At 38.3% G+C, this 26,524-nt stretch overlaps 1 protein-coding gene across 6 annotated transcripts in view; it reads right to left on the bottom strand.

The window, feature by feature from the left end:
• slc2a9l2 (solute carrier family 2 member 9, like 2) overlaps positions 1 to 26,524 on the bottom strand; it is a 107,802-nt gene that overhangs the window by 18,177 nt on the left and 63,101 nt on the right. For all 6 annotated transcript variants that reach the window (XM_032514710.1, XM_032514712.1, XM_032514711.1 and 3 more), the window contains one exon: positions 6,618 to 6,745. In XM_032514710.1, coding sequence (XP_032370601.1) covers positions 6,618 to 6,745 — 128 coding nt within the window. The remainder of the gene's footprint in view (positions 1 to 6,617; positions 6,746 to 26,524) is intronic.

Here is a 26,524-nt window from a genome sequence, read left to right as displayed (position 1 = left end):
CGATGTACTGAAGGTATCAAACCCCCTAAGTGCTCCCAGGGTGCCACTATGTGGCTGTCCATCACTCCACCATCTCTCAAAATTTGCATGTCTATGAGCCCTTTGTGTGTGTTGTTGTATTTTGGGCCTATGAATATAAAAAAATTGAGTGAAAAAAGAACTTCCCCTAGAGGAATCAATACAGTCTCTATTCTATTCCTGTGTATAGTATAGTGTAAGTAAATTAATTAAATGTTTTGTTTTTTGTTGTTGTAGTTTTTTTAGAGTGGAAAAAGCATCCAGGAACACACTGATGCCATTAACAGCACCACTTAACCTTATCTACTTACTGTTGGCATGAAGAGGAGCGCAATCCATTAGTTCTTCATCGTTCTGGACAAGCAGGTCAAACCATGCAAGTCAACCACTTCACTTGGAGCTTTTGATGAACTTGTTTAGGCACACTTTGTATTTGGGACTCTTTACAATCAGATGCTCCAGAACATGTACACCTTCATACAGTCAACTGTCTACAACAATGATTTGGGTCAAGTCCAGGAGAGCCCAAGTGTTGCTGAGATTAGGGATAGACTTCTGCATTCTACAGGCTAGTTCATGCATACACTGACATATGGAACAGGCAACATATTTTCTGTTAATTTATCAATGTTGTCTTGAGTTTTGGATATTGTGAGATTTTCTTTGACCCATTTCACCCATTTTTTTATCAGACTTTAACATCTTACTTGATTTAGGAAGCATCCAAATACAAAGCATGCTTTTAAAATGTTTATCTTTACAGGACACTAGTATGAAAGCTAAAACTGGTCGGTAAACCAATAGCTGAAGAGTTACCGGTATTTTGTAAGATCAGGACTATTATTGTAAAAGATGAGCAAGTTATACCTGCTGGTTCTGGTGTAGAAACCATTTGTTACAATGTATTTAGAGTTATGTCAAAGCCCCTGCAGCCAATTAAGGTGTAAAACGTTCAAGATTTGCTCTACTTTAAACCATCTGATATAATGGCATATGGACCAACAGATGCCTCCCTTTTTATAGTTCCATATTGCCATCACATGGAACTTGATATTCACATGGACCTGGATTATTAAGGGCAAATTGTTCATGTTCTTTATATTCTGTATGAACATTTTCTGGTCTGTTAAATTGTATTTATATTCATGTTAATACATACTTGTTAAGACATGGATATAATGGTGTTTTTTAAACCTCTACACACATTTTAGGTTTTACTTTTAAGTGTCGGCAAGAGAGTAAAGTAGAAAATTGCAAAAGACTTTGAAAGTCCAGGAGTTAGGTAAGAATAACACTACACAATACGTGAAAAGTAAACTCCTTGTAACACTAGCACTAACACTGTGTCTGGAGTAAATACTTAATGAACACTTAGTGTTAAGTAGGTTTAACACTTGTGGAGAGTAAAGTTGAAGAGTTAATTCTGTTTGACACTTAAAAACTGTTAGTGTAAAATGGAAACAACACTAAGGGTTGCTGAATTTACTGTGTACTTTGATTTCATAAGTCCACGTTTATTTATTTCAAGAAACTCATTTCATAAATCCATATTTATTTATTTCTGTGGACATTTGTTTAATTATCTATTTATCTAATATCCCATATAATGATTTCCCTCTCTATTTATTTCCAGTTCTTATATGCAAATCATATCTCTCACATTCAGAACAGAGCCATGGGGGGGAAAAAAAAGGCTGCCGAATTGAGAGTGCACCCCAACCAGCAGCTCGTAGGGGCTCTACCCAGCGCACAGTCACCTATTCTGGGGTAACTGAACCACCAACTAACACTGAACTGACAGAGCAACACGACCGGCAGTTTGCAGTTATATTCATGTATTTACTGCCTCATTTATTTATTTATTTCATAATGTATTTAAAAGGCATATTTATTTATTCATGTAATTATTCATTTATGTACGTATTTATTCATTTATTTAATATTGAATAAAATGGCATTCCATATGTTCCTGAGCTATTTTGCCATGGGAATCATGTAAGCTAATGAGGCCTTAGTCAGTGGAGCTGTATTAATTATTTTCTTCTCTCTGTAGAACAATGAAACATTGTGGGACCTGCAGGACCCGTGCAGAGCTGCAATGCTGTCCCAGGTAGGTCAGTAACATAATTATATGGTCTATTATGACAAATTATTATCCAACTAACTACAAATTGTTGTGGTTGCTATTGATCTGATAACACACAATGCTAGGGTATTGGTATAGAAGCTTTGACTATACAGGGCTCCCGACTAACTGTGTTTACTACGAGCATTGTAGCCCCTAACAAAAGAATTTAGGGGCACATGCAGAAAATTTAGGGGCGCACAACTTAAATCGACCTGCAACCGAATTTTTCACATTTCCCCCATGTTAACTGTTTTTGTAATAAATGCTTTGGTAACAAATACAGAAACTACAATGTGCGGTTTTATTTCAGTTCAGTCACAATTTAATTGAATGGTGCTTAACAAAAATATTCAGAAATGTAATGTCTGTCTCTTTTTTTGTTTACACTGAAAAAAGGTGTTTAAACTACCATGGAACTGGGATTATCTTGGTTAACTAAATATTCTAACACCCAGCGTGAGAAATATTAAGTGATTAGGGAGCCAGAAAGAGAGGAGCTCACAACACTCACACAAACACTATTTGTTTTTACGTGGTAAATAGTTATAGTAAGCATCGTATGTGTATTTTTTCTCTCCAAAGAAGCGGTCTACGCTCTCTGCTGTCACATTTCTACAAAAATAATCCCATACTGTTGTGGTACTCAGCACACTGATCCGATTAAAAAAGGTGCTAGAAACACTTCACTCAGTGATGATTGTGGCTGTTCCTTTTCATCAAAGAAAATACCTCAAGAGCTGAATGGAGCAACAAGGGAAAAAAAGGGTTTTCAGATTGTTTCTCAGTGCATGGCTGCCCACAGCTCTTACCATTCGGTAACAACCCCACTTACAAACGCAAACCAGATCTAGTGTTTAGGTAAATGTCTGTATAGGTTTCCTCTGATTCTAAAGGTACTATACTGAAAGTATTTGATGGAAACATGGTTTATCTGGATAGGTTGGCTTGGAAGGGCATCAGTATGGGAGCTGTCTATCTCCTATAGATGCTGAATTAATTTCAACGAGGCAGCAGTTCCTTACCTTGTCCATGTTTCAGATTTTACTCATGTTTATACATGTTTGGAAATCTAACTGATAAGACTACAAGGAGGCAATGAATAAACTAGAATGTGCTTTGGATAAAGCAGTCTATATATTTTTCTCAGTGTTCTTAAATGTTTTGTTACATTAGTCAAATGCAAAAGCGTGAGGCCTGGGGACAATTAATGGAATAAGAAGACAGCAGTAAGGGACTCAGGCCATTTATCTGGAGGGGAGATTAAGTCTTGTAGAATAAGTGGAAAACTGCACACCACATCAGACAAGTCTCACTATCAGTGGCACAACAACTGCTGTGGCATAGGCCTACCGATATATTCATACTTTTAAACATCATTCTTGCATCAATGACAAGTGGTTCTTTAGTTATTGTGTGATAATTACACAGACACTCAATAAATCACTTCCTGATAGAAATATTTTCAATCACTGACATCTTATATTGATTCCAGCTACTTGTAGGACTTCACATTACATGTCATTTAGTTGACACTTTTATCCAAAGCGACTTACAATGGCTATATATCAGAGGTCGCACACTTCTGGAGCACATAGGGGTTAAGTGTCTTGCTCAGGGACACACTGGTTGATGTATTGCAGTGGAAATCAAATCCAGATCTCCTACACCAAAGGCATGTGTCATATCTACTGCGCCATCACCACCCACTCAGGACTCACTCATTCACAACTCCCTACAAACAGTAAATAGAGACTGAATAATTTACTCTATAGTGAGCAGGACATTGAAATTTGGGACACTTTTGAAACATCCTAATCTGTGTAGTGACACAGTCACGCACTGGTTATTTTTTATAAAACTGTTCACTGTGGATTTGTTGGCAAAAAGTAGTGTATATGCCACATGCATTACTTTTGTTTCGCTCTGCTGTAGAAATTTTAGAGTGCACTAAATTTCAAACCTGAATGAATTGCTGAACGAAAAGTGAAAACAGCTACATCCAGCAATGCAGGAATAAGTCAATTACCCCAGCCACAAATGGCTCTGCCTGCTGCTCTCTGACAGACAATACAGCAACATCCAGTCCCACACCACCAGGCTCAGGTTCATCCCACAGGCCATAAGACTGCTCAACCTTTGACTCCTCAACTCTCATCACTTTACTCACACTGCATTGGTACACTTCAACTTTATACTACTTCTACTACCTACTTACACCTGCACACACTGCAGTTTATATCTATATTCAGTAGCTGATTCATTGCATCACTACTGTACACCAGTCTACCACAGTATTATATTTTAAATTTTTTATATATGTTATATTTTATTCCTTTATCAAACCTCTGCACAATTTTATGTTTTATGTCTTGGATTCTCTTGACTTTTTACTAGCGTGTTTCTCTATTATACATTTTGTACTGTAGCAACAACAAGAAATCAATTACTAATGACTGATCCACTGTAATTGTAAACAGGTCCCAAAATCCCTTTAACACTACCAAAAATTTTACACTACCAAAACCAATTCTATGTTATACAAACACTATGCGTTAGGAAGGTGCGTTAGCAAACACATACAGTTAAAGTAGTAAAGCCAGAAGAAAGAGTTAAAAGAAGCTTTGAATCCAAAGAAAGAGGCACAGAGGGAAAAAAATGGACGAGGTAAAATGAGAGGAGGCAGTGATGTGAAGCCGCCAGGAGCAACAGTCAGGTTTTAGAAGTTGAAAGCGGACCCTGCAGTTTCTTGGTAAAGTATTCCTAATAGACACTAATTGGTCTTCTGTCTAAAAACTGTTACATTTGCTTATCATTTGCCTTAAAAAACAGTCCTTAAAGTGAAGTTCTCTCACAGGTCAAAAACAAAGCACAACAAAGATGCTCATTATTTTTAACAAAAAGATCAAGTAACAGTTAAATAGGATTAAAGGATTCTACTGTAGAGGGCCAAAGCCTGGCCAGCTTCTGCGTTCGCCTCTGCATCACTGCATTTCATTGGATGTGTATTTGCTTATAGGTTTCGTTTAAAAGGTCTTTTTGTAAAGCTAAAAACAGGATAAAGTGTTTTTTTTCTGTTTATATTTTAAGATACCAGATATCGACCTCTGCACTAACTAAAAAAACATATGAACACCTCCTTATTTCAACCGAAATAAACAACAGTTTAGTTTATTTTGGTTACAGCTCCTATGAGGCTTTGGAAATGTATAATACTTTCAATTCAGCTTTCCTGCAATGTCTCGCAGTTCACCCGTAACATCTTGCTTACAGGGCCAGGCAGCAAAAGTAGCATGTCAGCAGGACAACAGTCCATGTCCCCCTCTGTTCAGGCACAGTACTGCTGGGCACTCAAAGTACACAATACAAAATCAGGTACCCAAATCAATCTGCATAAGAGGTGAAAAAAATGAGTTGAAAAACACATATGAAACATGTAATATGATGTAGGCGAGGTTTGAGACTCCAGTGATTTAGCATTGCACTTCCAATAAGTCACAACAGACGAGCTCTAAAACACCAGATCCTACATCTCCCATAGTGCACCTCAATGGTAGAAACCCTGGTGACATAACAAGGGGTATTTTCTAAACTTAATAATGCAGAGCCACGAAACACATTACACAACTGTTCCTGAGAAATAGCTCTGTGTTGTGCTCCTTAACAGTTTGTTTTACTGCCAATAGCTTGCAGTTATAATGAGAAAATCTCACAGATTGCCACATTAACAAGGAAAATAAAAACTGTGCTTTGTAATCTGTGTTGAGTAATAAAAGCAAATGCTCACTGGAACACCCTTCATAGTTTAGCTGCTGTTCCCATAGATACACTATTGTTTAATATCTTTGACGGTTTCTTACTGCTCTGCCAGCCAATGTGGTGATCCTACTGGCTCACAGGAAGTGGGACAGGAGTTTTCATTTCCAAGTCTTGTATTTTTAGGTCAGGTCTGAATTTAAAAGAATTTGCACCAAAGCTGAGAGGACATTACCTTATGGTTAGGTTGACAAGTATAATAAAGTAGAGGACATCTGCAACAGCTTGCTTTGTATAATCTAGTGTTTATATTCAGTTTACTAAAAAGGAACAAAATGTACAGTACATGTTCAGTCAGGAACGCTTATCATTAAGTTAATACCATTGTTGGGAAAAGCCTGTAAATTAGTCACCAACTCTCCAAGAACAACCATTAGAGCTCAGTGTTGCATGTAATTAGAATATGAAATACATAATGTAATGTGATAGGAAGTTGTGGAAGTGCTGGTAGAGAGCAGGCAACCAGTCAACAATATGCTTTAACAAGCAGCCACTACAGGGATTAATGAGGGGTTGACAACTTTAATGGGCTGTGAAAAGCGAAAGCAACGAACCTGGTGTTAGGTTGGATTAGCTGACAATCAGTTGATGACTTGAAAACTGAAAAAAGTGTCACTTGCCTCTGTTGACGTTGTTAACTGAGGTAGCAGTAACTCACCTGAATAAATGGGAACAAGAGGCCCACAGCAAAGTTGGAAAGCCAGTTAACTATGCCAGCAATCATGAAAGCGGCAGGTCGGTAGGATTGTTCAAACAGTTCCCCGGTCAGAACAAACGGGATGCCACCTGACAAAGAAGGGAGAAGATCATTAGTAACAACACACCACTGACAGCAAATAACAGAAACACAATTTTGCTCTGAGCATTGTTCTTTGCTTACAAACTACATAAAGAAAATAATTACCCATTGTTTTACTCCTACTGCAGGGTAAACATGTTTAATTCAGATAAGGCACAGTTAATATAATTGTGATGTCATTATTAAGTGATATTTTCTCATTTTTCTTGTCCTCTTACCACAGTGTAATGGATAGCAGTGCATGTCTAACACCATACAGCATCCTCCTGCTAAATTCCCACAACACATAATCCCTTCTATCACAAAAAAACCTAATATTAGCATTTAACGGCCACTTTATAGATACAATCAACAATTTATTTGACTGAATTGAAATCTTGAGTACATGTCCATGTTGCGTATGACTCATGTGGATAAACACTTTTCACACTTTATTTGACTGTTACTGTAGAACGTAGTTGCACTTCACTCCAGAAAAAAACAAAAACTTAATAAACAAAAAGTGCATGTAAAATAAATTAAAATTCTGCTAATAATTTTGGAATGTGAAAACAAAAATGATAATTTGTAATAAATACTTCAACAATTCAGTTTGTAAATACAGCCATGAGTAATGCTACTATGTTTCAATAAGGGCTGACATACCACAATCACAGTGTAATCATTTTAATACATTGGCCCTTATGTTAAAAGTCAAAATTCCTCTGGCCTCTCACAAAGTACAATGTGCAACCAACATTTTCAAACCTCCGAGAGCAGAAGTTGACATTTGGATGTTTTGATGGGCAATGACATCCAACTATAAGGCTGAAATTGTAAAACTTGTCCCACAGAGTTCAAATCTAAAAGGGAGTAATTCATCTTGACAGATTATTGCAAGATCAGTGGAGAGCACAGGGCCATAATTCCAAACACATATTCTTATATTAGGAGTAAGGAAAAATGCTGCTGCTGTCTCATTTAGCTGTCTAAAAAAACTGGTAGATTTATTTTTATTTTCTCTTCCCCCTAAATATGCATTTGGGTGTTCACTTTTGACAATAATTTAATTTTTTTCTCAACACAAACCCAAGAGTCTACTGAAAAATAAGTTCACAGTTAGGGCCCTATCTTGCACCCGGCGCAGTGCAAAGCCCGACGCAAGTGTCTTTGGTATTTTAAGACCGACACAGTTAAATAGCAAATGCACCTGCGCCCATCTTTGCGCCCATCTTTGCACCCATGGGCGTGCTGCTAGAAGCAGAAAATGATCCCGCCATTGACCAACAAAAACCTTGTCTAAAGTCAGTAGTGCAACATTTCATTGTTATTTAACAGTGCACTGGTAAAATGCGCCTAGGCTAGTGCACAGTGCTTGCACACTTTGCTTGTTACATACATACATACACAGGGAAGCGCAGCACACACACATGCAAAAGATAAAAAATAAAAAATATGATGGTGCAAATCCACCATCATAATAGCAATGTGCCAAGGTACAAACACACCTGGCATTTAAAGGGAATGGGAGATGACGCTGATTGGTTTATTGCATGTTACGCCGAAAACACACCTATGAATTAATGAAAACACTGAGTAGTACAACTCTTTTGAACCATGCACACGGTGCACGGACCCTTTTTTCCGCTGTCAAACTAGCAAACATGGATTTAGACACACCCTAAACGCACTTGTGCCATGCACGTCACGCCGTGCACTTAAATTGTTAAAATAGGGCCCTTAGTCTTAAAGCAACAGTAATAAGTTAGAAGAACGTTTTCAGCTTTTAAAGGACTGTGGAGGCCCATTTTAAGACTTTTTGAGGTTTAGGGGCATTCAATCAGGGAGAGTGGCTTTGAGCTGAGTGATGTGTTTCTTACCTCAGTGATCATTTAGGTTGAATCTGTTTTTTTCCCCTAACACATTTTTAAACAAATAGATTGAACTAATGATTCAATCAGGAGAGCTTCAATTTCATTACATGAGATAACGTTTCATTTAGCTGACGCTTTTATCCAAAGCAACTTACAATTTTTAGGCTGCATGTCTCTGGAGCACCTAGGGGTTAAACGTCTTGCTCAGGGACACATTGGTGGATGTATCGCAGTGGGAACTGAACCCAGATCTCCCACACCAAAGGTATGTGTCATATCCACTGTGCCAGCAGCAAAAAAAAAATAAAGAAAAGTAACTTCTCCAACCCTGATTGCTCAATTGCTTATCGATTCCAAATATATTTTTCTGTCAATTTCAGAAAAGGACAGCATAAGCAGAAGGTCATGGGCACACTTAATGATATAATAGATAATATATGAAGCAACTATAAAACATTATAAAATGATGCAACTCTATACTTTTTAAATAAACGTTATCACTTCTGGTCTATTGAAAGGGAGAAAGTTTTTACTGTATTGAAACAAAATTGTTTTACATTTTTCCTGAACACATCAGACTCATCTACACAGGATTTGAAAATTTCCATTGACCCTACAGTATTTCAGCAGAGAATAAACCTTCAGGCATTTTTATATGAACCCCTGCATGGGGTCAACCCTGCCCACTCTGCCGGCGATTTTTTTTTCACCCTGCAGCTCGGTCTGGAAACCTGCATGTTTAATTCTCTTGCTTTAGTTCACAATTGGCGCTATTGGCGGGTTTAACACGGAGACGATAGAGGAGTGACCAAGCAGCTACTTGTTTACATTCAACATAGCGGCTGTCACTACCCGATGTGAATCGAGTGCAGATGTGAGTTGCATGTGAGTCACTTTGCGACAAGTAGCCTACAAGATACTAACGAGAGACTTCTGCCTCTTGTGCAGAGAAAACACAGAGCAGACTCCCCAAACCAATGCTCAATCTCAAATCTGTTTGCTTGAATATGTAACTGATAACATTTCAAAGTTTGAATTTCCACATTATCAGTACTATTCTAGAAAATGCACAAACAACATGATAAAAATGATTGAGAAGAGACATGAACAAGTACACAGAAGTAAACACTGTTATTTACAGCCAAGGCACTTGATAATATTATAGTTATGTCTTATCTAGACCATGTGTTATTTGGCCCTTTCTGAATAACCTGCAGCCTGACAGTAAAGGCTTATGGGTGTAGATAGTGTTCATTGTGGGGAAGGCATGCTGTGCAATGGTGTACAGTATATAAGCCATCTCAGGGAGCTAGCTAGCTAGGTAGCCACATATCTCATAGTTGTCCCTTAGATATATTGGCCCGGTTAAGCCTGTTTTACATTAATCTACTTGTTAATGGTATGATTGACTTAAGACTTTAGTTCTGTAACATTATGCACTGTAAATGTTTCTGCAGGCTTGTGTTTTATCATCTTAAAAACCCACAAAAACATAAACACCGGTTACAGAATTGTACTGTGTATAGCTTAAAATCTGAGGATGTTGCATTTTATCCACACAATATGTTATTTATTATACATAATTGTCTCTGAGACTGAGCTACAAGACAGATGAGCATTTTTTATTAGGGCTGAAGAAGGGAGGTATGGCTTACAGCATCCCTCAGCATCTTGTAGATTTAATTGCTTGCGATAATAAACCAGCTCATTACTTGAATAACATGCCTTACAAAAGTGACCAGCTAATTAAAAGGGACTTTGTGTGTGTTCATTCATGCACAGAGTTGGACAGATTGCATACAACAATAATGTGCATAGTAAAGATTAATCACAAAAAATACAAAAAATGAAATATTGGTTACTAAAAAGAAATGAAGATGTCCTTCCCCTGAGAGTACATTACATCCACATGTGTCTACACTAGCGTTTTGAGGTAGTTTCTGAAAAGTTCTTCCACAGTAAAATACCAAAGCAATATCAAAATTGCTAATATTTCTTTTTTAATAGATTCTTTATTGTCCTTTAACAAGGAAATGTGTTGCCCCTGCGCATACAAAGGCGTCACATTAATATATACTACAGCACAACACGACTACATAGACATCAGATACATTCACACACACCTATACACATAGAACCCATAGTAAACATGTTTTCTTTCCACTTATTTCATTCAGAAAACCCCCCATAATTGTGCATTAAGGGGCAGACACAGCCTGGTTACTCTGCTTAAAAATAATGTTTGAGGTGAAATGTTGCCTCTTAACTTAAAGGTCGAGTGTGCAACGTGTTTAGCTGTTTGTTATCAAAATCCGTGTTGCATGTTCACAAACTTGTCCTTTTTCATGAATATTTACAACCACCATCGATTACAAGTAATTCTTTTGGATTGAAATTTTACATTGCATTTGCATAAACTAGGGTAGACGTTCCATATTCATGCGCCATTTTGAAATACGTTAGCCGGTAAGGGACATACAGAATATACTTCTCCGCCTTTCGCATTTTCGCTGCCACATTATAAACTCACAGGTGTTGCTAATCTGCTAATGGGTATTGTTGCTTCCCGGCCCCTGCAAGTTTGAAGAAGGAAACTTGGAGGACCACACATATTCAAAATCCAAATTTCAGGAACAGGAGTTGTCTTCTTCGCCCAGAAAAAGAAAAAGGATATTGAAAAGAGCAAGAGACCGGCTTTTTGAAGCATGAAGGCTACCGTAGCTGTAATACGTACTTTGAACTGCGTGGTGCGAGAGAGTTTCCTCATTTTTCCACGTCCACACTAAGGCCCCAGTTATACCTGGTGTTAACACGTGGTCTGTATCGGGATACATTATTTAGATTTTTGTCCTTGTTTTAGATGTCTATTCTGTGTAAGTACTGTACATGTGTCAGTACACCTAAGTTCAAATAAAGTGAATTTCACTCACGCCATTTGAATGTTATTTTTTTTTTCTTTCTTGAACCTGTACACACACGTTTCCATTAAAACTGATTCTAATTATGACATCATATCCACTGGCCTTTGCATTTACACCTGGTATGATTAAACTATTTATTTTTAAATAAATTATCTCAAATCTGCCCGCATTGGGATCGGATCTCAATATGCAAATTAGTACTGCAATACTGACAGACTTTTCAAAACAGATGCCAAGCAGGCCACCTCCAGACATGGCCTCTCCTATGTGTCCTGCTTGGTCACATACTGATCCCAATTGCATGTATGCCTTGGATTGCATGCTAACGTAATGTGTAAATTAGGTCTATACCTTGAGGCCTTAATTTTCAGATTCACCAACTTTAAATTTTTGAAAAGCTCAGTATTAGTGTGTATAAAAAGATAAAACAGAGAAAAATATGTATTTCCAATTTTAGCTGACTTAGCGTGAGCGTACTGTGGCCTGAAATTTAGGGAACAACCAAAAAAGACAACTGTAGCAGATAATGAAAAAACAGAACCGAACATTGTAATTTCTGATGTGAAAGGTAAAAATTATCTGCATTATTTGCAACTTAAACATTGTATGCAATATGAACACATACTGCATTGTACAAAGATATTGAACAGTTTTATTACTATTCCTCTAATTTTGACAACAAAATAAATCAAGTCGTTATTAACACAGTACTGCACTAATGAACATGTTTTACATTGTGTGCACCCAATACAATACATGCACTAGAGACTACAAAACTGCACGTCAAGTGCAATCACAAATTGCATGGGCACTATCTGGGAAATGTTAGTAGGTACGTCCTGTTCCTCTCTACTGTTACAGTAGGAATCCCTCCAACAAAGGAAATGCAGCTTTAATCAATATAAATGTAATATGTTTCCAATGAAAGTAGGAGGAGGAGCAAGAAACAGGAAACATTAGTAAGGGATACGTTTTTTTCTGGATGCAGCAGCCACAACAACACTGATCTCAGTTCTAGAAGAGGACGAATCTGCTTCACAAATGATGCAGGGAAGGTGGGGTTTCTAGCCAACGTGTGTGTGTGTGTGTGTGTGCGTGTGTGTGTGTGTGTGTGTGTGTGCGTGTGTGTGTGTGTGTGTGTGTGTGTGTGTGTGTGTGTGTGTGCGTGCGTGTGTGTGTGTGTGTGTGTGCGTGTGTGCGTGCGTGTGTGTGTGTGTGTGGTCTGTGTGTGTGTGTGTGTGTGCGTGCATATCCACACTGAGAAATATTATGTATTTTATGTATGTTTCCCTGCTGGAGGGATTGACATATATCAATGTCAAACTGGCTAATGTCATCCATCAAAAACGTCTGTGAATTCTCAGATTAAAATCTTTTTAATGCTGCAAGTGAAACACAAAGCGGGTGGGCGGAGAATGATTAAATTCCCACAATCTGAAATAACACATTCATGTCCTTGACAACTCAAATAGACTATGGGCCCTATTTTAACGATATAAGTTAATGGTGCAATCAATTCCCGCTGCTTCAAAATAGCAATCAGTCCCTCCAGGACTTCGCAATGTCGCAATCGCACTAATTCACGCAAATTTAACCAATCAACGTGACTTTGGTGCAACTCGCAATTTTGACAAATCACTGCAACTTTTTCACAAATTTGACCAATAGCCGAATTTTCCCACAACTTAAACCAATCCCAGCAGTCCCACGTGCCAGACTTTGTATCCGTATGTGACTCTGAAATCCAACAACCAAGCGGGAGTGAGACAGATTGATGTCAGACGTCCGTGGCCACATTCATTTCCTTGTTTACTGAGACGCCTTTGACTCAAACATCTCACATTTACCAACAAAACGTTCAGCGAGAGACCGTGTTAGACCGTCCTGCCAACTTGTATACATCATGTACGCTGTAATGATTTTTCACTCTAATGTCAGGGCTGTTGAATTTCACCCGTGACTGACGCGTGCGCACACACACACACACACACACACACACACACACAAACACACACAGTGGATGCAGGAAAAGCCAGACATGAGGCGTACGTGATGACATAAATTGAGGACAGCTATGCTCGTTATTGTCAGTGCAATGATAAGTCAAAGTCCAATTAGTACTTTATCAAACTGCATGAATTTGTGTCCCAGGCCAGGATAGAAAATTAACGAACATTGTGAAGATTAACAAGCCACTGACAGATATGTTCAAATTTGATTCATTCAATAATGATTTATTTTTTCTTAAATCCACCAGCCGTTTTCATATTATACCAACATTTGCAGCATCCTTTGCTTTTTTGGTAAGGTTCCTGGGAAAACTCAACCTAGAGTGATGTTATACTCCCCAAAAGAACTTCCTAACTATACAAAAAAAGAATCACAACTTTTTTTGCAACTTTGTCTTTCTCCCAAAACTTCATTGCAACAAACATACAAAAAACATTGCAACTTCTATCGCAATTTTTTGCAAAAGCATCAGGCATTTTGGGCCGCCACAATCTCAAAAAAAGTCAGTGAAATCCTGGAGGGACTGAACAATATGCCAAGAATACACCTCAACACACCTCCTTGAAAGACCAGCACGCCCAAGGGCGCAAAGATGGGCGCAGGTGCATTTGCTATTTAAATGACGCGGGTGCTGGACGGGACATGAACAACTGTGTCGGCCTTAAAATAGCAAAGACACAAGCTTAACAAGAGTTATCTCAAGACACTTTACAGATAGAGTAGGTCTAGGCCACACTCTGTAATTTACAAGGACCCAACAATTCTAGTAATAAGCCAGTTGGGGGTGCAATAAAAAGTGGCAATAACAGTCACAATAAAAGATAATGGAACAGTGATTAGAAATAGTAGTTTTTAGTAGTTCATAGCATAGCAGGGCACTGCACTGCATTACAGGGCAAAGCAGGACACTAGTGCTTTGCTGGTACAAGTTCTTACATCCGCATTGCAAAAATTCCCTCAAAATCCGATTTGGGATCCTCTCTTGTAATAAGTTCAAAGTCACTACCTCTTGAATGTTTATGGTTTCCATTCTAGCCATGGAATCAGTAATTGTTACGGCTCTGGAAACTCTGGGCTTCTGGGAGGACCCAGAAGTGGAGAGTAGGCAGGCAAAAGTTGAACTAGAGGATTTATTTGATCAACAAAACAAATTTCACATGAACAAAGGGTGTTCCGAGTACAGCAGGCAAAAACTTACTTCTTCCAGAAAGTAGCAGACAAGAGAACAGGGAATTCAAACAAAAAAGGTAATCCAAAAACAGGAACTGGAGGAGAAAGAAAATCCCAGAACAGAAAACAGCACAGAACCCGACTGAAACTGGCACATGAAAACACTACAATGATCTGACACAAGACAAGTTTTACAAGCTTAATTCATTTACTGCATTTCCCCAACTAAGATAAACTAAGTCTGTTTATCTCTGCCATTTTGTCACATAGAAGCAGGCTGGTTTAGTGTTAACTTTTAATGTAGGCCTAAACTGTACTGTTTCGGCAGAGATTAGCACTGTTCTCTTAATACATCCATGGTTAACACGTCAGCTAACTTGTGGCTTATTGTAGCCAAGTCTCCTGCCGGGGATGTCAATCTATCTTCTATAATCTAGTATTTATAATAACAGTAATTCCTGTCTTTTATGACTCCTAAGGCCAGTGTTATTGCCGGTGCACAAGACTTGACTCGCTTGTATCTCTCATTAGCTCCGTCATGGACGTATTAAGAGAACGAGCTCCACTTTCTCTACCTGCTGCTGACACTGGCACAGAACCTTAACGCCCCTCCCCCATAACGCTCCTCCAATCACAAGTATAGCTGCTGAGTGACAGGTTTCTAGGCAAATCACACACTCACTAAAAGGCAGAACACGTTCACTGACTTAACAGTTAGTCAGTAAATGTGTTTTCCCAGTTTTAGGAGATGTTCCAGATAAACTTGAGGAAGACATTGCAGATACGCGGTTTTAACACATCTGTGAGGATTCCTGTGGAGGTGCGGTCTCTCGCAAGTAGCCTATGTAAATTACCTCTGAACCACGCCCTCTTTGTCCCTCTCCTCAGGCCCCTCCTCCCTACGCCAAAACAGTGACAGAAAGTTGAAACTGAAAACCAGTGACAATGTAAAAATCTTGACAGCGTAAAAAGAACTTTCACTGAAAAGACACAGACATCAAAAAAAAAATGTGGATTGACATTGAAAAACCTATCATAATGCAAACAAATGTCAAAGTGAAATAATATCATAGGATTGTGAGATTATTACTTTTTGATGTTTGTGTTTTATAAATCAGTTCAACATTTTTCAGTGCCAATATCTGTTGTTTCAATTCCAAATTTTATTTTTAATAGCACAGGTTACTGTCACTGTTCTAGCTCCATATAAATCAGGCTCAGGCTAAAATCACAGTTAATGTGCCTACGTGCACGGGCTCGGGTAGGGTCGGGCTTGATTTTTTGGGCCATGCCAGTTATTTCATTGAGTCATGATACTTTCCATGATACTATGCATCCTGTTTCTTTGGCCATTGGAATTAAAATAGCCCCACATCATCACATACCCTCCACCATACCTAGAGATTGGCATGGTTTTATTGCAGTTAGCCTGCAGGGGCGGCTGTGGCTCAGTGGTAGAGCGGTTGCCTGCCAATCGAAAGGTTGGTGGTTCGATCCCCGCCCCTGCAGTCATTGTCGAAGTGTCCTTGGGCAAGACACTGAACCCCGACTTGCCCCCGGTGCTGCGCATCGGAGTGTGTACGTGTGTGAATGTTTATCTGATGAGCAGGTGGCACCGTGTACGGCAGCCCCTGCCACAGTGTGTGAATGGTGAATGTTCCCTGTATGATGGAAAAGCGCTTTGAGCAGTTGTTAAGACTGGAAAAGCGCTATATAAATACAGCACATTTACATTTAATAGCTGGTTTGATTTGCATTGAGAGATGATTTTATGCAAAGAAGCCCATGCCAATCTCTAGGTTTGTTGAAGGGTCCATGAAATAACTGGTCTTTAAAAATAAAAATCTGCCTGTCTCTGTGGGAATTTAACATAGGGGTGTGTATACTTATGCCCCCCGTATTTTAAGGAAGAACATTTATTTATTTACGATTCATTATTCATTCACAAAGAAAATTGGTGTCCTTAAAGTATAACTCTTGCCAAAATGAAACCTATGGTCTTTTTGTGAATGTACCCAAGTCAAACTTTTGTTTAAAAGTAAATTAGGACAGAAGCATGGGCCGAATGTGTTTGCTCGCATCTTTCTCCGCCGCTATTACGGAACTACAACTTTAGTGCATGGCCTCAACATCATCGTTCTAGGCAACTCCCTCTGTAAGCTGATTGGAGCACCAAAAATTTGGCTGGAGAAAACCCAACACTATACTGTGAATCCAGACGTAGTATTCAAGGGAAATGAAAATTGAGTGTAAGTACGTAGGAGGGCGGAGCCAGGCTACTTTTGAATGGGAGGGCTAGAGAAACTTCTATGATAACATCAAAATCACTATTTTTAAATCACTAAGAAGGTTCAACACAACGTAAAACTTTGATCGAAGTATCACCAAGGGCTCTACACATTAACGCTAGCATAGATAACATTGTTTGTATACACAGAGTTTACTAAAAAGAAAGGTTTTATCAACTCACTGTAGCTGTTGGTTTTTCCGGTCGCCATCTAGCAAGTCAAAAATAGTCGAGGGAGGGGAGTAAAGATGGAAAGCTTCTAAAGCTTAGTTCCATATAAATACACAGATAATTTGTTCTTTTGACATTGTTGAAAAAGGAGCCTCATATAGCAATGACATTTCCTCCTATGAAGTCAGTTCATTCGCATTCAGAGATCAATTCTTTTTGACTGGCAAAGATGGCTGTCAGCGAAGGGAGTTGTTCAAAACATATCTTTTTAGTAAACTATGTACACAAACAATGTTGTCAATGTTTGAGTTCATGTGTAGAACGTCTGGTGATACTTGGAGCAAAGTTTCACATTGTGTCGAGCCTTCTTAGTGTTTTAAAAATAGTGATTTTGATGCTATCATAGAAGTGCCCCTAGCACTCCCATTCAAAAGGCCATTTGACCAAATACGATGACACGATAAATCTTAAAAGTGGCGTTTCGGTCCTAATTATGCTTTTATACAAAGGTTTGGCTCGGGTACATTTAAAAAAAGACCGTAGGTTGTACCTTGGCATGAGTTATGCTTTAAAGGTTGGATTTTTCCAATTCTTTTTAAATTAAGGCATTAAGATTAATTTCCAAAAGATGATTTTGTAATTTCTCTTTTTAGTTAACTTTGGCATAGGTTCATAAACTTACAAGCACCAATGTAAATGGGCCATTCATTTTCTGGGGTTTAAGGACCAGAACTGGATTAAAGGACAACTTTCCTGATGATTATTAAGTTAACGGATAATTACTGGTGGTGACAGATTTAAAAACCCAATTATAAAAGATCTACATCACATCAGCAGCCCAAAATGACATTATAACACAAAGATGATCAGACGGAAATGAAACAGCAATTCTTTTTGGTTTGGATTTGTGACAAGAGCTTGTGCGCCGCCTTCTGTTTCAGCTTGACCTTGTGAGACATCACATTTCTGTGGGTGGGCCACACTCGACCAGTGCCAGAGCCTTGATTTGTTGTCCCTCAGGCAGAGAGCCACAGATGACAGGACAGCAATGAGAAGGTAGCACCCCCGGCCACTGCTTTTTTCACTCGCAATTGGTTCTGACAGAGGTTTTAACTAGCTTATCTGTATAGTTTATCAGTGTATCAGCAATCGTATTTCATGGAGATGTGTGGATTATAAACCACATTTTGATACCCTACATTATAAATACTGAAATATTAATAATTGGATTTTTTTTTCCAGGCACATTATTTTAACAGCAATGAATGGTTGCATCAATCTAAAAAGAATTTTCTCATAGTACTACCTTTGCCCTTATAGTGACTCACGTGGTTTGCTGCACTGCTCACAGGTTTATGCTTGTGATATTATCCAACAAAAGCACACAAGGTATAAATAAAGACTAATTTTACAATAGGATAATAATGTCACACTAGCTTAATACTGCCCTCCCACACAAATGAATGAAACATGTCAAACATACAGCAGCATGAGCCAAGTGACATTGTGTATGCATGCAGACACACAACAAGCATGTAAGATTTGGCATACAGTAGATCTAAGGGTTAAATGATTTATCACAATGCTTTAGTGTTTTGCTAGATTCCAGCTCAGGAAACGAAAGGTCTGTCAGTCTGTCTGTCGATCAGTCCACCACTTTGGTCCAAACTAAAATATCTCTACTACTGGATGGATTGAGATAATATTTTATACACACATACATAGTCCCTAGAAGTTAATTTACTACTTGAAAATCTCTTAACATTTCCTTTAGTGCCACAAGCTTGTTGACATTTCGTGCATGTAGTATTACTAAAAAAATTGCCATGGGATTTGCTACGGACATGTATGGTGCTCATAGGAGGAATTGTAATTATGACATTCATGTAGTGCCATGTTCAAGTTAAATTTTTTTGGTTTATGACCAAATACCTGCAAAAACCATACACTATAAACCTATACTGACCGCTGTGTTTTGTTTTTACTGCTTATTAGTACATGTTAGCATGCTAAACTAAGATGGTGTTAATGTTAACATTATACCTGCTAAACATCAGCATGTTAGCATTGTCATTTGAGCATGATAGCATTCCATTGTTAGCATTAAGCACAACGTACCAGCATGTATAAGTACAACCTCACAGAGAGGCTGGCATGGCTGAAGACTTTTAAGACTTGTCATCACTTTTGGGATGTTTTGTTAAAAGGCTTATTCTTCTCATTTCCTTTTCTTTTCAACATTCCGCTTGGTCACGCCAAGGCTATACAACAGCACTTTAACTTCTCAGCTACTGGATCACCTAACACACCCTGTTTTCTCTGAGGCCTGTGACAACAAATTGCAGGGACTTTAGCTCATATTCTGCCCAGTCTGGAAAAGGACTAGCTGAAGTACAACACTGAATCAATTGCTCTCAGCTTGGACTATATATTGTAGATGGAAACCAAAGGAAAGGGTTGTTGTGCTGCCCAGGAGAGAACAGAGTTGTGACACACATGGGTGGATCTGATTAGAAACAATATTACATGACCCTCCAATGAGACAGAAAACATGATGATTGATCCCACTGGTTGTTTGATTTGTTGATGGTAATTTTGGGCTGTGGAATTAAAAGAGCAGCCTTTAAGATCCTGTCAGCAAGAACCATGATATTGGAGTGAACTGTGGCGTGAGAGAGGAAGGCCACGATTAAAATCCAGTGACAACAAGACCAAGGTTGCCTGGAGGACTTTAACTGAGTACATGTGGAGCTCGCAGTCACAAGGGAATAAATGTCCCACCTCGGAAGCACCGTCCATTATGAATTAGTGTAGAAGGTCAGGGATTCTCAATACTGGGGCAATGATTCAGCTGCACTTTAACTATTGAAAATGCATGTTCAGCCTTTGCACTGTATAAAATTAGCATTCTTTGTGCTAGTGAGAGCATTGGTGCAGCTGTGTGTGCAAAACACAAATTGTTTGAGGTACAGTGGCCAGGGCCAATGTACAACAGTCCAGACTTTTTAAGCAATTATAGCATAGCACATGTTGAGTGTGTTGCTGACAGCAGCACATTTTGTGGTAACATATTATAATTTATACAACCTAATTTATATAACCTTCTTATTAGAAGGTATCTTATTGGGGCGGCTGTGGATCAGTGGTAGAGCGGTTGCCTGCCAATCGGAAGGTTGGTGGCTCGATCCCCGCCCCTGCAGTCATTGTCGAAGTGTCCTTGGGCAAGACACTGAACCCCGAGTTGCCCCCGGTGCTGCGCATCGGAGTGTGAATGTGTATGAATGTTTATCTGATGAGCAGGTGGCACCTTGTACGGCAGCCCCGGCCACAGTGTATGAATGTGTGTGAATGGTGAATGTTTACTGTAGATGTAAAAGCGCTTTGAGCAGTTGTTAAGACTGGAAAAACGCTATATAAATACAGCACATTTATTAGAAGGTAAATTGGTAGTCAATTAATCTATAGTTAATTATCATTTAACTGGTAGAAACTGGTCATGCATTACTAGCAATAACTAACTATGCAAAACATCAGTCAGAACTTTACAATAGCCATCTAGATAATGGTTATAGATGGTTTACAAAGTATTTATGAACTAAAAGGTATTATAGTCATCTGTTGCAATTTCATTATAACCATCCAGACACTGTTTATAGACGGTTTACCAATCAACTAGTAACCATTAACAAAGCGTTATACATATTATATATATGTATGAATATCTGGTCCATGTACTGTATCTATAGATGTTTTAAAAATGGTTTCTTAAAGGTTTACGAACAACATTTAATCATTATCCGATACCTAATATAATATATGAGAAATATAATGTGTGTAACAATAAACTGTTAATTTTCAAGCACTACTAATAATAACTAATCGTTATTAATTATAAATCAATTTTTTGTTAACGGTCAATGACAAGTAACTAAAGATTAACTATCAATTTACCATCTATTAATGATGGTTATTAAGTGTTACACATTTTCTTATCTAGACTGACAAAAACAAATTGTTAAGAATCTCTTGGAGGGCGTTATTCATCCTAAAAGGGTGTGAAACGAGGCCAAACTGCATCACCACATACACCTTTTTCTTTCACAGGCACAGTTCAGCCCACTTTAATTGCACCAAGCAGTGAACAAATACTGCGGCCTCACAACAAGAGACCATCAAGCAAACTCATATTGTTGTGGTTTGATAGCAGGTCTGTGTTCATTTCACATTGCCTTTAAAATGTGTCACTGAATCGCTGTGGTTTGGAGTTCAGACGCACTCCTCCATTCAGTTTCTTACTTTCAACCTGGTATTACTTTTGATTGATGGAGTTGTGTTAAATTACTGCAGACAACTAAAGAAAAACCTGCTGCAGCTGAGCAAGGGATAAATCCAGATGTGAGGACAGTTATTTTTTTTATTTTTTTTACATTTTAGGCCTTTATTTGATAGGACAGCTAAAGACATGAAAGGGGAAAGAGGGGGAAATGACATGCAGCAAAGGGCCGAGGGTTGGAGTCAAACCCGGGCCCGCTGCGTTGAGGACTAAACCTCTATAAATGGGCGGCCACTCTGCCAACTGAGCTATCTGGGCGCCCAAGGACATATTAAGTATACTCTACCACAGCGGATGTTTCAGGACCCCAAGGAGAATAAATCCTTCCCTGTCAAGAACAGGCTTCTGACAGAAGATCAATGTCATTAAACGTGTGTGAAGAAAATGTTGTTTCCTGCTTTTTATCAAACACCTCTCAGGGGTTTGTGTACACAAGGGGAATATTACATAAGTCTGTCTAACAAGAGACATCAGTCTTGGGAAGCACCACAATATTTGTGGGGAAAACTAGGCAAGGAATGACAACATCAGGACTCTTCTCCTAAGGAAACCAGGGGCAAGTGAAAATTACAGGGGATTCTTGAGATTCATGGATATACTTTATTTTTTAATGCTAAAAGTTAATGTGGCATGGTGCTCATTATTCAAAACCACATTGAGCATGGCAAGACCGGAATATTAAATAGTAATCTTTGTACTATCAAGATACAATAAATAACAAGACATTACCAAATGAGGTAATAACCCCACACAAATAAATTCACTTGTTCAGAGACAATTTCTCTTCCACAGATTTGTAATCCATCAGCCTTTAATTATTCCTTCATTTCTTTTGCCCTTCTAATTAAATCTCGAGCTAACGCTGTTTGTCACACATCATTAAGTTTCACCTTGGCTCGAGTTCAGTCGCCTCTCATTATCTCTGCCCCTGTATATGTTGCTCATGGCTCCTAAAAGCAGCAGGTGCCACTCTTGTCAGGACGTGTTCACATCTCACCCCGGGTATTTCTTATTACCTGCTAACTCTCACAACAGCAAATATATAGTAGTTGGTTCCTAGGTGAAAAGTGAAGTGGTGTTATGTCTTATTCTCTATGGCCTGTCTGTCACCAGCACTTTGTAACCCTCTGTCTATTTCTCTTCCACTTATTTTTTCTCTTCCCAGGAGAATTGAGTGAACACACCATCCAACTATATGATAATATCACAGGGTCTGCTCAACCATGCTGTGTGTGCACTCACTGCAGAAGAATCCATGGCATTCAAGCAAAAATGCACTTGTTCAAAAGGGAAAGTTGCACAGTTGCTGCATTTACAAACTTTAATTGCTGTACTTTTGAAAACAATTGGAAAAAAATGGATCTGGGATTGCCTCCATGGCTCTTACCGACTATTCCCTAACTTGTCAAATACGCTTTGTCACAACCCCTTAATACCGACGCACAAGGCACTCACATGCACTCCCACGGCTGGACTGGCTATCAAAACAAAGAACAGAGAAGCTCAGTTTACAACAAACAAAGAGAGAGTGTGACTTCAGTCTTGCTCAGGACGCAAATACTGCACTATATCTTTACATAGCAAATAGTTGTTTACTGCTATATTAATGTTCCGAAAATTGAGCACAGCCCCTTACATTTAGACATAATTGAATACCTTAATTACATGTACAACACATTATTTGTGACACAACAACTGTGATTTCATTTGATGCCCATAAAGGCTCCAATAACATTCATATTAAAACATTTCCAAAATGAGAATAGATTCAACCCATGAAAATACAATACTCCATTAGAAGTATAAAGCAGTAAAAATTTGAAACATTTAAAGCACTCAAGTCCACCACATGTTACTGTATGTGCTGTCTGTGTAGTATACAGTATGTGACCTATGTGTATGAGAGACCTATATAGGAACTGATCAGAAATAGCTTAAAGTTGTTAATTGTATGTAAAAAGACTCAGTGTAATGTGCAAGAGATGCTTAAATACTGCAGATCCTCACTGCTGCTTAATGTTGTTATGGTTGTGTATGTTCTGTTTCCTGTTTTATTTTGACGGTCTTGTTTCTGATTCTGCCTTTTTCTATTTTTGTATTTCGCCTGATGTTCCAGGATACCTTTTGTTTGTTGGATTTCAGTATAATAAATCCCTGAGCTTACTCGTATGTCTGCCATCTTGCACTTGGGTCCTACGTTTCCTGAAGCTCCATGACAAATGCAGCTTTAAGAGCACATTGAAAATGCTCAACATACTTTATTGTTTGGTGAGTGAGGGGAAGCAGTAATTCATTTTTTGATTAGCCAAGCTGCTTCTTTCAATTAACAAACATCAATTAACTGTCACAACCAATTCATTCAATTACATTGTATGTATATTGTCAAATCGTAACATACGTTATCTTGGGACACTTAACAGATTTTACAGATAAAGCAGGTCTAGTTCACACTCTATAACTTACAGAGACCCAACAAATCCCCACAAATTTGGTGTGACAATGGCAAGGAAAAACATCTTTTAACAGGCAGAAACCTTGGACTGAACCTAACTCTTGGTGGGCGGCCATCTGATGCTGCCGGCAGCATTAAGTGCTTTAGTATAGTCCACAAGTATTTTATTCAAATCATGGATACACATATTTTTGATAAATTAAATGTATTCAAGAAGAGACAAAGATTAAACAAAACCAGGGGAGCATTTGTATCTCGTCATCTGCCTGTAAAAAGTGAGGACCACGCCATATTTTTTTTTTATGTTGACACACAATTTACATTAGAACAATTAAGTGTTCAGTGTGATTTTACAGGTGACAATTATCACTGAACAATGTGAATCTATAGTTAGTGCTTTAATTGCTTTTCCATATTCAACTTCAAGCAGTCTCACCATAGTGCACAATTGAATATTATTAGCATTTTTTCATACAAATAAAATTCAAAAAACATGAAAAATTAAATGTGTGAAGCTCATAACTGTGTCGAAAAAGCACAAAAGTATTAACTATGTTTGTATTACACAAAAGCGGCACAGGCTCTGTGGAGTTGCATGACAAACTCGCAACACACATATGTAGGTGTTCAGTGTGAGGGATGGCAGCATGGGTGTGAAGTTTATTTTTATCCAAGGCAACAATTTTATCTCTGTTTTATGAGAAAAATGAGTCACCAGAATTAATCAATGTCATTTTTCTTCTGTGAATTGAGCAGACTCCAAGGCAATTGCACATTATGATTAAATCTGAAAGTATGATACCTTAATGAAAGAAGGCCACTGTGCCGAGCATATTGCGTATATAGTCTCAAACTGCCAGACCTTTCTTCACACTAGATTTGCACTGCTGACAGAGCAAGCTGAACACACACTAATACATATAGACACATTCATTTTCACGCATAGGGACAATGTACAGATTTGCAAGTTGCATGTCTTCAGACGCCTTTAAGCCGCCTACATATTATCAGAGGTAAAATTGTAAGAAATGGCACTGGGCTTAGTGTAGACACTACAGAAGCAAAGTGTAACACAGGTAAACATCATCTTTGCTTCTGGCTGACTACTTTTCTCATTGGTTGCACTTTGAAAGACCAACAGCAAAAAGGTCAAAATTTAGATAATTTCAAATATGAATTAAGATTGAACAATATAAAGTTGAAGATGTCAGAATGTGTGATGATGTATATGTGTTGTTTTGGTGTCTGATAAAGCTTTAAACAAGGGCTAAGCTTTAAATTCAAGTAATTCAAACTGTGGAGCAACAACTAGCATCTGCAACTACAGCTGAGTCACTGCTGTCATCAAGAGTACAGCAGGACCATAAAGTATGATGAAGCTGCCCCAAATGTTGAGTGAGACACAAGCTGAGAATATTGGTTCCTTCAATGAGATGCCTGCCACACAATTATACTGCATGCAGTATAAATCCAAAAGAAACTTGTTTATGAAATAATCAAAAATTTTGAATACATTTGCACATAACATCTTGACCCAAACCCTCGCTAAATCAAATGTTCAGAAGCAGCTAACTGCATATTCCACATGTGTTAATATCATCCAATCTAATAAAAAGGTAAATCTTTCACATGTTGTTAATTAGTGTGAGTTTATACACTGTACTACTGCCATAAAAACATCACATTGGAAAAACTAGAAAAAAAACATCTTCCAAATCTGAAACAAAATTACACCAAAGAAAGCGCAAAATATATGTTTCTCAATAATGAATGCAAAACTAAACATAAGGAAGTAGATCATGCTGTAGGTGTTTGCCATTTTGTCCTCGTTGTCTAAGGCGTTACATTAAAGCTGCTTGATTTTAGGGTTGTACACAGTATCTCACAGCCACTTAAATAAAAATAAGTACTGCAGAAAAAGCTTCTGGTCCCAAACTAATGAGCACATCAGTGTATCCTTGGGGAAGTGTTGGTCTCTGCTGTCCCACATGAACAGTAAGAACCTGTTCAGTGTCAACACTATGACTTATTGCCAGGATAGAAGAGACAGGCAGTAGGAAAATGTTTGTCCACAATTTCTCAATTTTCAGGAGGTTAATATTCATTGACTTCTGTCATGTGTGATTTCTTCTACATCGACAGCTCCAGGTGTTATAATTATAATGTATACAACACAATTCCAAATGACAACTTACATCCTATCCTGTGTGCAGAATTCAGAAACACAGGCGTATGTGGTCTGTTTTGTTTGTCATATTTGGTCTTGTTAGTATTTCATATACAGTATATGCACCGTCATTATAAGGGTTGTGAAACAGCTCGGGCAGCGTTGTTTTCTCTGGTTTGACAAGTTGGCAGAATCTGACACACTCAACAGGAGAATCAGAAAGAGAGAATCAACAATGTCCAGTTAATGAGATGACAGTGTCAGCCTGCAACAAGAGGCAAAAAAAGAGCCAAGAACCTTTGCACTGAGTAAAAATCTCTCTGTTTTGATTTCTTTGTTTTGAATGGAAACGTGTTTTAGGGTCTAAAATTGAGTCTAAATGTCAGCTTTTAAAACAATACT

Source organism: Etheostoma spectabile, chromosome 4 (assembly GCF_008692095.1).
Source record: "Etheostoma spectabile isolate EspeVRDwgs_2016 chromosome 4, UIUC_Espe_1.0, whole genome shotgun sequence".
NCBI lineage: Eukaryota > Metazoa > Chordata > Actinopteri > Perciformes > Percidae > Etheostoma > Etheostoma spectabile.
This window is presented reverse-complemented; position numbering and strand designations above follow the sequence as displayed.